The sequence below is a fragment of the Squalius cephalus genome (assembly GCF_949319135.1).
Source record: "Squalius cephalus genome assembly, chromosome: 19".
NCBI lineage: Eukaryota > Metazoa > Chordata > Actinopteri > Cypriniformes > Leuciscidae > Squalius > Squalius cephalus.
Window position 1 is genome coordinate 5,786,944 of NC_137140.1, and position 14,125 is coordinate 5,801,068.

The 14,125-nt window shown below is 38.0% G+C and overlaps 1 protein-coding gene across 2 annotated transcripts; it reads left to right on the forward strand.

Moving 5' to 3' along the window:
- Nucleotides 1-315: 315 nt before the first annotated feature.
- pde6c (phosphodiesterase 6C, cGMP-specific, cone, alpha prime) lies at nucleotides 316-13,135 on the forward strand. Of its 2 annotated transcripts, XR_013819117.1 has the most exons (23): nucleotides 316-913; nucleotides 3,066-3,218; nucleotides 4,045-4,134; nucleotides 4,214-4,354; nucleotides 4,439-4,513; nucleotides 4,596-4,660; nucleotides 6,373-6,439; nucleotides 6,737-6,784; nucleotides 7,000-7,149; nucleotides 7,235-7,378; nucleotides 7,463-7,528; nucleotides 7,638-7,784; nucleotides 8,453-8,560; nucleotides 8,641-8,750; nucleotides 8,840-8,927; nucleotides 9,007-9,107; nucleotides 9,199-9,306; nucleotides 9,392-9,455; nucleotides 9,543-9,617; nucleotides 9,730-9,813; nucleotides 10,002-10,155; nucleotides 10,523-12,125; nucleotides 12,779-13,135. XR_013819117.1 is itself a non-coding variant. In XM_079850625.1 (22 exons), the coding sequence occupies exons 1-22, from the start codon at nucleotides 446-448 to the stop codon at nucleotides 10,588-10,590; spliced, it is 2,574 nt and encodes an 857-aa protein (XP_079706751.1). In that variant the 5' UTR covers nucleotides 316-445; the 3' UTR covers nucleotides 10,591-13,135. The 2 variants fall into 2 exon arrangements, 1 of the variants encoding a protein (XP_079706751.1); XM_079850625.1 differs by having other exon boundaries at nucleotides 10,523-13,135.
- Nucleotides 13,136-14,125: the final 990 nt, after the last annotated feature.

Genomic DNA, 14,125 nt, shown 5'->3' on the forward strand with positions numbered 1-14,125 from the left:
AGATCTAAGCATGTCCAAGGACTGCAGCTTCTCTCCTTGTGCACATACTGGGCCCAATGAACACTCAAGCGCTGGTGATGATGGTGCATTAGATCAGAAACACCATCGGTTTAATCGACAGACCGATGTGACCAAATATTATGTCATGTGCCAACACTTTCTCCACGGGAGAAACAGGGGAGTTTGGCTCTGACTGGATTGTCTAACATAAAATGATCAGGGTGGGGATTTGCAGGTTAAGAAAGCTTAGGGGTTTAATGTCATGACGTCACTTTAATTAGCGGCCGCTTTGATCCCTTCAGCCTGTAAGCCACTATTCTCTGGAGGAGACCAGCACTGGAGGATGCACCTGTCTGAAGCAGGCCACTGACCAGCTTCACTTTCCATCCTGACATCCCACAAGTAATGAATCTGTGAGCGGACGAGCAGAGAAGCGCACTTCAAAATGGCAGACAAGGATAGTGTGGAAAAGTACTTGGAGAATAACCCACAGTTCGCCAAAGAGTATTTTGAGAAGAATATCCGATGCGAGGCCCTCGCCGCCGCTTTCGACGAGAACCTTGACATCAAAGATCCGACCTCGTTCAAGGATGTCAGCAAAATCCAGGAGGCCAGCATCATCTTCGACATGATCAAAGACATGTATTCGCAGACCGTTATGGAAAAGGCCATGCACAAGGTCCTGCAGAGGATATGTATGCTGGTGAACGCCGACCGCTGCAGCTATTTCATAAACCGAGCGAGAAATGGCATCCCTGAGCTCGCTACGTGTCTTTTCGACGTCACCCCTACCTCGAAATACGAGGCCAACCTGGTCAACCCTCAGTCTGAAATTGTGTTCCCTACTGACATTGGCATAGTTGGCCAAATAGCAACCACCAAAAAACCAGCTAATGTTCCCGATGTCAAACAGGTGAGTAAAAGAAGTAAAGCTGTCTTTCATTGCTCCCTGGTTATTCTTTTCTTTAAAACTGAATTACACTCTGCAAATAGCAAACATGCGTGTTAAACACAATAAATCCAAGCAGAATACATTGAAAGAGAAAAGAAAATTATTTACAAAATTTTTTAATAAAAACAAAAAAAATCATAGATAACAAAATATACAACAAATGTTAGCACAAAAAATGATCTATACACAGGTCATGGAATGTTTTTTTCTTTTCTTCTGAAATTTGGGTTTTAAATTTGACTACCTTTTTCAGAACTTTCAGAGAACATCCAAAAGTAACGTTCCCATAATGTTTGCAAAATCATAAAAAGGAATATTCCCTTAACGCCTGAATAACCAAGAAAAACGTACTTTTAAAAAACCTGGACATTTTGAAATAAAGTTTTCACAACTTAATGAGAACGTTATAGCAAACCGTTCTTAGAATATTTTGGGAGGTTACTGGGACTTCAGAGAGTTCAAGGCACTCTTTTTTCAGCTGCTTTAAGGATTGAAATCAAAATTTCAAGTCGTTTTTAAATGCCACAAATCTTGTAGCAACTTTTTTTGTGTGTAAAAACGTCAACCTGTTTGTTTTGCATAAAAACCTCATATTTTTTTTTATGTACAGCCACTGTAATTTCCTCTAAACCATTTAGTGTTTTTTAAATAGCATTTAGCAATATATAAATTGTGTTCAAAATTGTAGAAATTATATTTTAAAAGGCCAGTGTTTTATATTCCTAATAGATGACGATTTATGCAGATAATACACCCTAAACATATTATGTGGTAACATCTAAAAAAAAAAGATTTAATCAACTAGACTACATTAGGTTACAGCAGTGAAAGTCATTAGTTCAGGGAGAAAGAGCTCCTCAAGCCACAACTGGGTTTTCGCTCTTTATAGAGCTGAAATATGCTTTACACGCATTCGTTTATGAAAAGACTGCATGTTGTAGGCAAAACATCATCTTAGGCTTCTTAGGTGAGTCTGTTACCTGAAAGTCGACCGTTAGTTTGACAAAAGATTCAACTTTTTCTGTCCCGTGGTCATTAAGGGTCAGTCAACACCCTGCAGAAAAGCAGCTTATTTTCTGTATTCCTGGTAGCCTGCACTTAATCGAGATTCATAATTTAAAATAAAGGAAAATGTAAAAATGAACATCACTCTTAATATGATTTGTAAATAAGTGCAGTACTTCACTGATAGACATGACACACATTTGACATCATCCAGCAGATCTTAAATGTATTGTGTGAGTATAGTATGCTAAAAAATTTACAGTATTTTAGATACTTTCATGTGCTATATATACTTATACTAGCATGGTGTTTAATCATGGCACACTGGTGCAACCTCAGCTTAAGTGTTAGAGACAGGGTTAAATGTATTAACCTTCGTTACATAACACAGAAGTGTAAATTTAGGCAGAATTAGAACCGTTCACACCAAGGACGATAACTATAAAGATAATGATAAATATATAGTTTTAAAAATCGTTCTCAATATTAAAGAATAGCAGAGTTCACACCACAGCTATAACGATAACTGCACAGAGAAACGATGGACGATAGAAACATTGACAGCCAATCAGAATCCTTTCTGCTTTAAAGAGCTCGAGCATTTAAAGTGGCAGACAAGAAGAATAAACACAACGATGTCGTCCGCTGATGTGGTGGCTAATATAGTTAGCCTATCTTTATTATCGTCCTGGGGTGAACGGGCCTTTAAGAACTCAGTGACAAGAGAAAGAAAATCCAAACGGCTTATTAAAAGAGATAATTAAGTTGTTAATGTAGTTATTCAAAACGTCTGTAGGCTATTCAGCAAGCATAATATTAATTATTCAAAATACCTTTACTTTATTTTGTCATATTTTAAAATGTCACCAAATGATTACCCGAAACAGCTTTAGCATAATGATATTAAATTCTGTGGAAATAAATATTTAAATCATTTTTAAATATGCGTCTTCACATGAATGCCAGATGTAACTTAGGCAACTGTCTAAAATGGCCGAGGGGTTAATTTCGTAGTAGCCTAAGTAGTTTTTAACCAATTTTAACCAGTTTTTCAAACAGCCGTATTGGACATTAACAAATACAACACTTTCCTGTCTTTGTTCCTTAGAATCCCAGATTCAGTGACTTTGTGGACAAGCAGACAGGATACACCACTAAAAACATGCTGACTGCTCCTCTCATGAGCGGGAAAGACGTACTTGGTGTGGTTATGGTAATTAATAAAGTTGGAGGAAATGAATTCTCCAAAGCAGATGAAGACGTGAGTATGCTATAGCTACTTGAAATATGACATCAATGTGAAAATCTTTTTAAAAACATTCACAATGGGTATACAGATGTAAAGCAGAAATCGTTGTGATACTGACCTCAAAATTTGTGCTGAATCGGCATGACCAGATTGTTATGTTTTCAGGGTGTGGTCATATGGAGTTTCCTTTGTGTCTTTTTTATTCAATCAAACATACTGTGTTTGAGAGTAAAACTAATTATTTTGTAATTAAAAAAATTAAAAGATTGCAAAAAAAGTCAATCTACAAATTACATCTTGCAGATGAAAAAACGCACATCAAATAGACATCTCCGAGATGTTTGTGTGCTATCAGGGGATGCTGTAGTAATTTGTCAATGCTGCTTTTACACTTTTGAATAATGTGTGAGCATTGCTTCATACATTTCTATGCTAACTGACAATGGGCATCCAATTGACCTTTATTATGTGACCGTACCTAAAAAGTCAGCATGAAATAGAAGTTGCCATAGTCTTTTCTTCCATATTGTGATGAGTGAAACAACATATCGAACAAGAAAAAAATGTTGGGCGGGACTTGATTTTGTCAGTCGGGAATTGATTTGATAATTGTGGTTTGCTATTGGTCGATCTCATGTGAGTGACAGGTTGTCCCGCCCTCATGCCAGTAATCACGGAAGTTATTTGGATTACAGATTATGAGGGCAGGGCACATGGATTTATATACAATAATGATGTGCACAGATAAATTATTTATAACAAACACTGCAATATTCCATAAATTGATTCAATTTTGATTTCATGTTGACTGAGTAAATGTGTTACAAATGTTTTTCAGCTTTTCTCCAAGTACATCACTTTCGCCACAGTCATCGCCCTACAGCACTACACTGCATACATGTATAATGTGGAATCTAGAAGAAGCCAGGTAATGCTGTGGACTACAGCACCTAATGATGTTTGACTGTGTTTTGAATCTTGATTCTGACTGTAAAGCGCCACCACAGGTTCTTCTATGGTCTGCCAGCAAAGTGTTTGAAGAGTTGACAGACATCGAGCGACAGTTTCACAAGGCCCTGTACACCGTCAGGACCTACCTCCTGTGTGAGAGGTACTCTGTCGGCCTCCTGGACATGACCAAAGAAAAGGTTTGTGACATCTTTTGTGAACATCCTCCATTTGGTCATTGATCAGTGGCTCATAAAACGCTCGACTTTGCTTTGATTGTTTAGGAGTTCTATGATGAGTGGCCGGTTAAATTGGGAGACGTGGAGCCATACAAAGGCCCGAAGACGCCTGACGGCAGGGTAACACATTTCTTTCTCTCCGGTAAACAAGTCAGTATTACTGGCTAGTAGTATTATTATAACTTATTGTTTCTTCTAACAGGAAGTCATCTTCTACAAGATCATTGATTATCTGCTAGAAGCCAAAGAAGAGATCAAAGTCATACCGTAAGCATAATTATTTAATACATTAAAAGAACATTATTTACTCGTATGAAAAACCACAGGCCTTAAGTCATGTATTCTGCCACACATACACTACATGGGCAAAACTATTTGGACACCATTTTATAACGAGCTTGGCTAATCAAGTAATATTTGTGAGATCAAGTCTTGTACAGAATTGTTCACAAGGCCTGAACCAGACCAGACACCTTTGGGATGAACTGTAGAGATCGACCAATCATTTTTCAGAGTTTATAACATGGGTGACAATGAGGGTGCTTATGAGCAGTGTTGGTGTAATGCAGTACAAAGTAATTAATTACTATAATATAATTACTTTTCCCTTGAAAAGGTAAAGTACTGTATTACTCTTCATTTTTACTTCTATTACTTCTTAAGGAATTACAGTAAATACTGTATAGGCTATAGAGCAATTCTATATAAAACAATAGTGGATTTAACATCATCTGATGTTAAAATATGTTTGTAATGTAACCTTCTCCCTTTAAATGCTTTGGTCAGTTCAAGAATAATTTATGAAATTTGATATAATTTATTTTAAATAATTAAAAACGCAGTTCCATGTTTATGCTTGCATTGTTCAACTAGAAATTCATTTATAAGTAATGCATTACTTTTTAGAGAGAGTAATTAGTAATCAAATTACACTGTTGAAGGTGTAATTAGTGGATAGTAATTAATACAATTGCTGCAGACACACTCACTTTAAAAGACTAAAATAGTGCTGTTAGCAGGTATTTCATAACTTATTTTTGACAGCGACAAAAACATGAATAGGCTAAGTGGAAAGAGACTCTAATGTAATGCATTTACTGTTTTCTTTGTTGCTTCTAACAATGTCGGGAGAATCGGGACACATGGGCATTTCTTCTCTCTTTCATTTTATCGCGATATTATTAAACCCAGTGAAGCTTACAACCAAAGTCACTTTAAGGCAAGTCATTTCACTCGGCGGCCATCTTTGAAACGCCTCTCGGACAGCTATTTCAGTCATGCACGTACAGCTCCTATCTTTTTGAATGGGGAAACATCAACTTCTCCAAAACTGCACACCAAGCTTATGATTAAATTTCATATTTAAATCCCTTTGAGCTTCTAACGGATGCTGTAGTGACGCGATTTGGACTTTTATTTAGAAGGTGGCACTTATTCCGCCATATTGTGCATTGCACTTTCTCCCATTCATAGTAATTAAAGTGCACGGTCTTTGTATATCTAAAGTCTTTGTTACAACAAAGTTTAGAGACAAGGATTCCAAAACGCTTAAAACTCTAGAGTGAATGGCCAACTAATACTTATTCCTGGGTTTACATTCAATACTTTAAACTGTACTTTTAAACAAACGATTACATTTATGCAAAGTTGATTGACTCGCTTGTCATTTATTTATGTTCTTTATTTGACTGTTGTTGATATTGCTGTTGCTGCTGTTGTTATTTAAAAATATCGGTTCTGCATATCAGTTATCGGACATACAAATAATCAGCATTGCTTATAAAAAAACAATATCAGTTAATATCTAATGAACTTAAACACCAAGTGTGGTCTAGTCAAAACTGATCGGAAGGACCAACTCACTATTAATGCCTATAGTTTTGAAGTGAAATACTCAACAGGTGTTTGTTTGTCTACATACTTTTGCCCATATAACACACTAGCATACTAGTCTCACTATTGAATGTTAATGCTTCCAGGGGCCCTCCTGTTGACCACTGGGCACTTGTTAGCGGTCTCCCCACCTATGTGGCTGAAAACGGCTTTGTAAGTCCAAAGCATTTTCTTTAACAAAATCAATAACTATGCAGCTATGAAAGTACATTATCCTAAAACCATGTTTGATAATGTTAGTGTGGCTGGAAATGGATAGAGCTCAGGGCTAGTTTGATTTTTCACCATTGTGCCCTTGAGCAAGCACTTAGACTAAAGTTGTTTTATAACCAGGTTAAATAACAATAACCCAAAAATAACCCAAGTTAAATGAGATACTTAATGGGTTAAACTTGCCACCTTCTTGCCTATGTTGATGGGGGAAATGTTGTGTTATTTCTCTTTCTGCAGATTTGCAACATGATGAATGTTGCTGCTGACGACTTCTTCACATTCCAGGTACTGTAAGCCATCCCAGGATAAATCCCTCTCAGAGCTCATATTATTCCTAATCCACACCTAAAATAGACACAAACCTGTTACCTACTAAACTGAGCTGGAAAACACTTTATTTTGGTCTTAATTTTGATTAGTTTATCAGCAAGGTTGCTGTAAGAATTTTTCCAATGATCACACTGTGTTTTAATTAGACTTTTTTGTTTGCAACTTTTCAGAAAGAAGCCGTGGACGAGTCGGGTTTCGTCATCAAAAACGTCTTGTCTCTTCCCATTGTCAACAAGAAAGAAGAAATTGTGGGTATTGCCACTTTCTTCAATCGAAAAGATGGCAAGCCATTCGACGAGCAGGATGAACAAATTACTGAAGTGAGTCGTTAGATGCTCACCATCCATTTGGCTCCATGAATCTTGTGCAGCAACACTAAAGTCTGTCTTTTGGACTTTGTTTCAGGCCCTGACACAGTTCTTAGGATGGTCTGTACTGAATTGTGACACGTATGACAAACTGAACCGGATGGAGTGGAAAAAAGAAATTGCACAGGAAATGGTCTTGTACCAGACCAAAGCCACTCCAGTTGAAGTCCAACAGATTCTGGTGAGACATCATAGTGTAAGAAACTGCAATCTGTTTTATTGTGTGTTGACTGTTGACTAAACATTTTTTTTTTTGTCTTGTTAGAACACAAAGGAGAAGTTTGACCAAGAACCTGAAGACTGCGATCAGAAAGAAATGTACAAACTCTTGGTATGATTTCCCCCCCTCTGAACCAATATACTCCTAGTGATATATTATTGATCTGATATGTTCAATGATATTTGATTTTTAATATATCTACCTGTGTTTTAACACACAGAGATCCACCATTCCAGAGGCCAAAGATGTCGATCTCCTATTATTTAGTTTTAGTGACTTTCCTCTCTCTGAGGTTGACCTTATCAAGTGTGGCATTCGTTGTTTCTTTGAACTGGGAGTGGTTGAGAAGTTCAAAGTGCCAGCAGAGGTGAGACTGGACTTTACAAGCATTTGCACATTGACTTTGAGCACACAAAATTTCATCGGACACTGCAACGGTCGTGATATGGCGTCATGCTCTGCGGCATCTTTTTTTAAAACATAAATTCAACATATATAGCAAATAATAAATCCAAAATGAAAACATATACAATCTACTCCACTTTCCCACAGTGCAGCAGATTTAAAGTTTGTGTTCTTTCATTTCAGAAAAGAGGTCACGCCGTGACTTATCGTTATTTTTTTGGTCTACCAAACTTGAACTTTGCGAAATGCAACACTTCTTCACACGAGCTTGCGTTTCTGGTCTACAGCATTCACAAGCGTATGAATGGAAGTGAAAGGAATGAAAAGTGTCGTGTGAAAGCTGATTTACCAAGTAGCACTCATCTTATTACTTAAGCCTATGCTTATTTAGCAAGTGATTAGCAATACACAGAAAGCTCAGCAGATTGCCACAGAAATCAAATGTCCACCTTTCACAAAGTTTTACATATTCCCCAGCCATTGCAAAAACCTGGACCTGGCCTGAACATAATACACATTTGAATGCAACAGTTTGGCAACACGTGTATGACATTGTGAAATCAATAGCATGACATGTTCCTTCACTTTTGGGATGAAACTTTTTTGGACTTAAATGCCGTCTTACACCAGGTCCTAACCAGATGGATGTACACCGTACGAAAGGGCTACAGAGATATCACCTACCATAACTGGAGGCATGGGTTTAATGTGGGCCAGACCATGTTCTGTCTCCTGCAAGTGAGTTTTTTAGTCCACACATCATGTTATTTACCACTAAAGAGGTCATAATATTAAATAATTTTTTGCTTGGATAACAGACCGGAAAGCTGAGGAGATACTACACAGACCTCGATGCCTTTGCGATGGTAGCGGCTGCGTTCTGTCACGATATTGACCACAGGGGTACCAACAATCTCTACCAGACAAAGTAATTTAGTATATATACATACGTTTTACTACTAATATTTAGCAATATAACAAGGAAGACATTTTGCTCACAATCCATTTCCAATGTAGGAGCGGATCACCTCTGGCCAAGCTTCATGGCTCCTCCATCTTGGAACGGCACCATCTTGAATACAGCAAGACGCTGATGGCAGAAGAGGTTTGTTAGGATACAAAGCACAAGTGTTCCAGAGTTTAATGCAATAACCAGGCCAACGTTATTTTTTGCTCTTTTACAGAATGTTAATATTTTCCAAAGTCTGCAGAAACGCCAGTTTGAGACAGTCCAGCACTTGCATGATGTCTGCATCATTGCGACTGACTTGGCCTTGTATTTCAAGTAAGCGCTTCGAGAGCATATCTTCACCTCAAGTAGAGCCACTCTTGAACATATCATACTGATGATGGTCCTGTTTTCTTCCCCAACACAGAAAAAGGACAATGTTCCAGAAGATTGTTGATGCCACCGAACCAATGTCTGATGAGAAGGAAGCGATCGCCTATGTGGCCAACAATCCCATTAGGAAGGAAATCATTATGTAAGCATCACTTCTCATTGAAACCCTGCTACTTGAGAAAATATTGAATTGAGCTTTTGAAGACATGTTGTTTGATTCCAAACAGGGCAATGATGATGACCGGTTGTGACTTGTCTGCCATTACCAAGCCATGGGAGGTCCAGAGCAAAGTATGTGCAACTGTGGTTATTCGTGGTCAGGATTATCCAGTCCTTGGGTTATTGTGAACTAAATGGCGCTTTTTTTTTTTCCTGAAGGTGGCTCTCATGGTGGCAGCTGAATTCTGGGAGCAGGGAGATTTGGAAAGGACTGTGCTAGATCAACAACCCATTGTGAGATTGTGAAGATCAATTTCACCTAGTTTTGCTTTTGGTTTTCAATTGGTTGCATTGTAAGAAAACTAGTGCCTGAATGAGAATACATTTCTCTTGAATCTCTTCTCAGCCCATGATGGACAGGAACAAGTCAGATGAACTTCCGAAGATGCAGTGTGGTTTCATTGACTTTGTGTGCTCGTTTGTGTACAAGGTAAATCCATCAAACTGTCAAGCTGGAATCAAATTGGGTTTTTGCACAGACATCCGTGTAAGCAGAATAATGGCCTTTCCTGGAATGTCAGCACAACTTTGCTAAAATGCTCTGACAGGGAATGATGTATCGGCAATTACTGGTGGGCTTGTGAATGCTTGCAATAACAGGCCTCTTTTCTCATACAGGAATTTTCAAGGTTCCACAAAGAGATCACTCCCATGTTTGATGGCCTGAACAACAACAGGGTCCACTGGAAAGAGCTGGCTGATATTTGGCAAGCAAAAGTGGACGCTTTGGAGAACGAACGAAAGCGACTAGAAGAGGAGGAGGCTAAAAAAGGTGCATTGTCCTTTTTTGGCACTTTTATAGACAGGAATAGTAGATAAATGAAAGGAAATGATAAGGGAACTGGATCAGAAAAGGGTAAGAATTGCCTACTAGGGCAAAGCTAGTTGTGATTTTGGACTTGTACACCGCGCATGCTTTTGTAAAGACTAAAAGTCTCTCTATCACAGCCTCGTTTGCATCTGCATAAAACCCAACAATTCGTCTAACCTGACTAAGATTGAAAGCATGTGTATATGAGATATCCTGTGCTAATCATAGCCTTGAGGGACCAAACGTACGTGACACAACTTGTTACATCAACTACTTCAATTTCTCTTGTTTAAACCCTGTTTTTTTTTGCTTTTCTTCACTGAAACAGCTGGTGGTGGTGGTGGTGATGATGGAGGTGGAGAGGGAGGAAAGTCCAAAACCTGCACCATATTTTAAACATCATCCGCCAGAAATTCAGAGCCACAGAGAAGTCTGGGCCAGCTGGCAATCATGTAGAGGGAGGTGAAATGTGCTCCTAGGATCACTACATTTTCACCAGTTTCCTCCATTTTCTGTCTCATTTCCCTGGACGTACCTTCTCCAAGTGAACACGTAGGCATTCGCCAGAAATGGAAATACTGTACCTGTCAGATTCTTTTTCTGATGGGGTGCCAGCCTAGAGCACCAGCTAATTTTCACCATATAGACAATTTCATGCTTTTTCCTAACCATTGATTTCACTTTGACTGTACCTTTTAACGTCTCACTACACTGGAGGAAGTAACGCACATGTAACTACTACTATTTGCCACGCAATGGTGGCCGAAACACAACTCTATACATATGTTGAATGTGCAGTAGTTCACAGAGCTTACTTGGAGTATACGGCTTTTGAGTCCATAAAAGTTCTGTCATTATGAATTAGAGCAATAAATGTTAATAACTTTCTTGACAGTAACTAATTGATCAAAATAGCATAATTCTCGAATGATTCCAGAATCATGTGGTGTTTAGCTTCTCTGTAAAATGAACATAGAAGCTTCCAATTTGACTTTTCTTCTTTTGATGAATTCACTCCCATTTAAAGGTGAAGTGTGTAATTTCTGTGCCACCAAATGAGTTGCAAAAATACTGTTTTCAAGCAAGTTTCCTGAACACGCCCCCATCTGTAATTGGTCAAACAAACAGATAGCCCCACCCCCAAACAAACGCCATTGGTGTTGCTGTTGCCAGGCTGTTTGTTGTTTTGATAGCACCTTTTTTTGGGTGAAATTAACTTACAAATGACTTGCTTTGAGCGCTCTCTGCATACTAAACAGGAGAGAAAGGACACTTCACACTTCACCTTTAAACTACCAAAAAGCATTTTAATACATATCAGTTGCTTTGTTTAGAGTTGAAGGACCAACTCATTTGAATAAGAGCTTTTAGAAGCTGTGGCCTATGGCTTATTAGCAAGGGATTTGTAAAACACACAAAGAGTCTTTCACACTGACAATGAGTTGTTCAAAGGGGCGATGGCACTGCTAATGCTAAACATCTTGTGCGGCGTTAACCACTTGTTGCACTTGCGTTTGCCTGTCGCAGTTGAGTTTGGATGGATATGATACAGGACGTTTGGATTCTTAAAAGATACACTTTTCTACTTTTTTGTTCTTTAAGGAAGATGAAGCTGAGAAGGTGAAACGGTCTAATTCATTGTCAATGGATTATGTATTCAGGAACATTCCAGCTGCGAAGAAACATTTACGACCGGAACTTTGATGTTTGTTCTTTATTCATTTAATGATACCTAAGCATTGCACATAGTTTTCAACCATAATGTATTATCGAAAGTATAACATTGAGTGTATTACATAGAATATCAATTGATAACATAGAGGTATTTGTTTATACCAAACGTTTAAACTACTTTTAAGGGGTATTCTATGGAGACACGAGCAAGAGGTACAAAATGTCAGGGAATATTTAAAGAAAGTCTATCATATGCTGTGACAAGCCAAGAGGGAACGGTCAGTTCTTGAACATGTGTAAACCTATAAGGAGATTTGAAGAGAGTTTGATGGGGGAGCAGCTCCTGAGATTCACTCAGATTTAATCTTTAAATACCATGCTTATTTAAAGCAGACTGCTGAAGCCTCTAGATATCTCCTCTGGCAGAAGGCACTAACCCAGTTCGTAAGGTCAAAGTCTCCTTTTCCTGATCTTTTGAGAATCGGCAGTAGCATTTGAACTAGTAAACAAACTGTTTATTTCAGGTAGCTGCACACTGATATCGCCTGATGTCTAAAAAGCTCATTCTGCTGTAGGAAATATACTAGGCCCCGATTTGACCAAACAAACAAGTGAATATAGCTTATATAAAATGACCACTGAAGAGATTTAGTAAATGTACTAACGCATAAAATGATTATGCAACATCCGCTTGTTCGAAAAATAGTTCACCCAAAAATGAATATTTTGTCATCATTTACTCACCCTCAAGTTGTTACATACCTGCATGAGTTTCTTTCTTCTGTTGAACACAAAAGAAGATATTTAAAAAAAAAACAATGGAAGTCAATGGCTATCGACAACTGTTTGGTTACCAACATTCTTTAAAATATCTTCTTTTGTGTTCAACAGAAGAAAGAAACTCATACAGGTATGTAACAACATGAGGGTAATTATGATAAAATTGTCATTTTTAGGTGAACTATCCCTTTAAGGCCTTTAATCCAATAACAGGGGCCATGACCGTTTGACTATACCGGAACTACTAACTACATTTAAATGTCAAACCCTCTAAATCCAGATCAGACAGTAGAGGCCAAAAGTGAGTAAATCTCATCTCAGGTTTATGGTTTGTACACTTTGTTAGGCTTGTGTATAATAATATGTACTGCATCTTTTGGAGTGAGAATGGAACTGATATCCGATCCTCTTATTTACTGAATACTACCACACATATAAGATACTGTAAATGATTGTCATGTGAACAAATAAAAAACATTATTCAGAGCTTTCTGGAGTAGTCTTTGACCACATCTGCTTTTAGTTTAAGGTCAGGTGACCACACAGTCCTGTCAGGTTGCTTAGAGGGCATGTCAGGAAGCTCTCATGACTTTTCTATCATGCAGCGGATTACCTAATAAAGCTGGATCATCCCCAGGTAAAGAGGCTCAGGTAATTGGCTGACAGCCGAGACAGCCGACTTTTCTCTTTCAGTGGATCTTATAATAAATATAGAGCAAAACGCTTCATGTTCAACTTTTAGAACTACACCTCAATTTGTCATTTTACGTTTTGAGGAAATACAGAAATGCAACAGAAGCCCAATCGCAAGGGCATCTGTCTATATGTGAGCGTGATAGACATGGATCTCATTGAACAAAAGGTATTCAGCCCCCACCTGACTGATTCTTCACATTGATTGGCTGGCAGCCACCGTCGGGTAAGCTAAGGCCCGGGACAGTTTGACAGTCTACCGTGACCGTGTGAGTTTGTGCTGAGAGTTTGACGTGAGAGCTATGAAATAGAAAGCCTGTCTATTTCAGAAAGTCTATGGCTGGTGCTAATGCGTTGGTGATTCCCAGGCAAAAGTGATAGAGAAAACAGCACATCAGTCAGTCATTCTGTCAACATTTAATGGGTCAGATAATACAAACACTAGTTAGTGTCTGATTGTAAACTCAATCGCTAGTTAAGTTGCTATGGGTTTCTACAATGTTTTTATTGCTGCAAAAGTAAAATCCTTTACTATACTTAAGAGGAAACCCAAATATCTCTTAATAATAAATATGTGAGAGGTAAACATTATGGGCCTCAGGTAAAAGTATTTTTACGTAAATGGTTGCATTATTTTATATATATGTATATATATATATATATATATATATATATATTAGAGCTGCACAATTAATTGTTAAAAGATCGTGATCTAGATTCAAACACCCATTCCTAAATTACAGCGATTCACCCGTCTATTAATAACGATTGTATCAATTACATT

What these genes read in the sequence shown, in the direction of transcription:
- pde6c (XM_079850625.1), top strand. Translation starts at nt 446, where the DNA reads ATGGCAGACAAGGATAGTGTGGAAAAGTACTTGGAGAATAACCCACAG. An exon ending in TGGACATGACCAAAGAAAAG is followed by an intron (nt 4,355 to 4,438) that starts GTTTGTGACATC and finishes TTGATTGTTTAG; the next exon opens with GAGTTCTATGATGAGTGGCC. An exon ending in GAAGAGATCAAAGTCATACC is followed by an intron (nt 4,661 to 6,372) that starts GTAAGCATAATT and finishes TAATGCTTCCAG; the next exon opens with GGGCCCTCCTGTTGACCACT.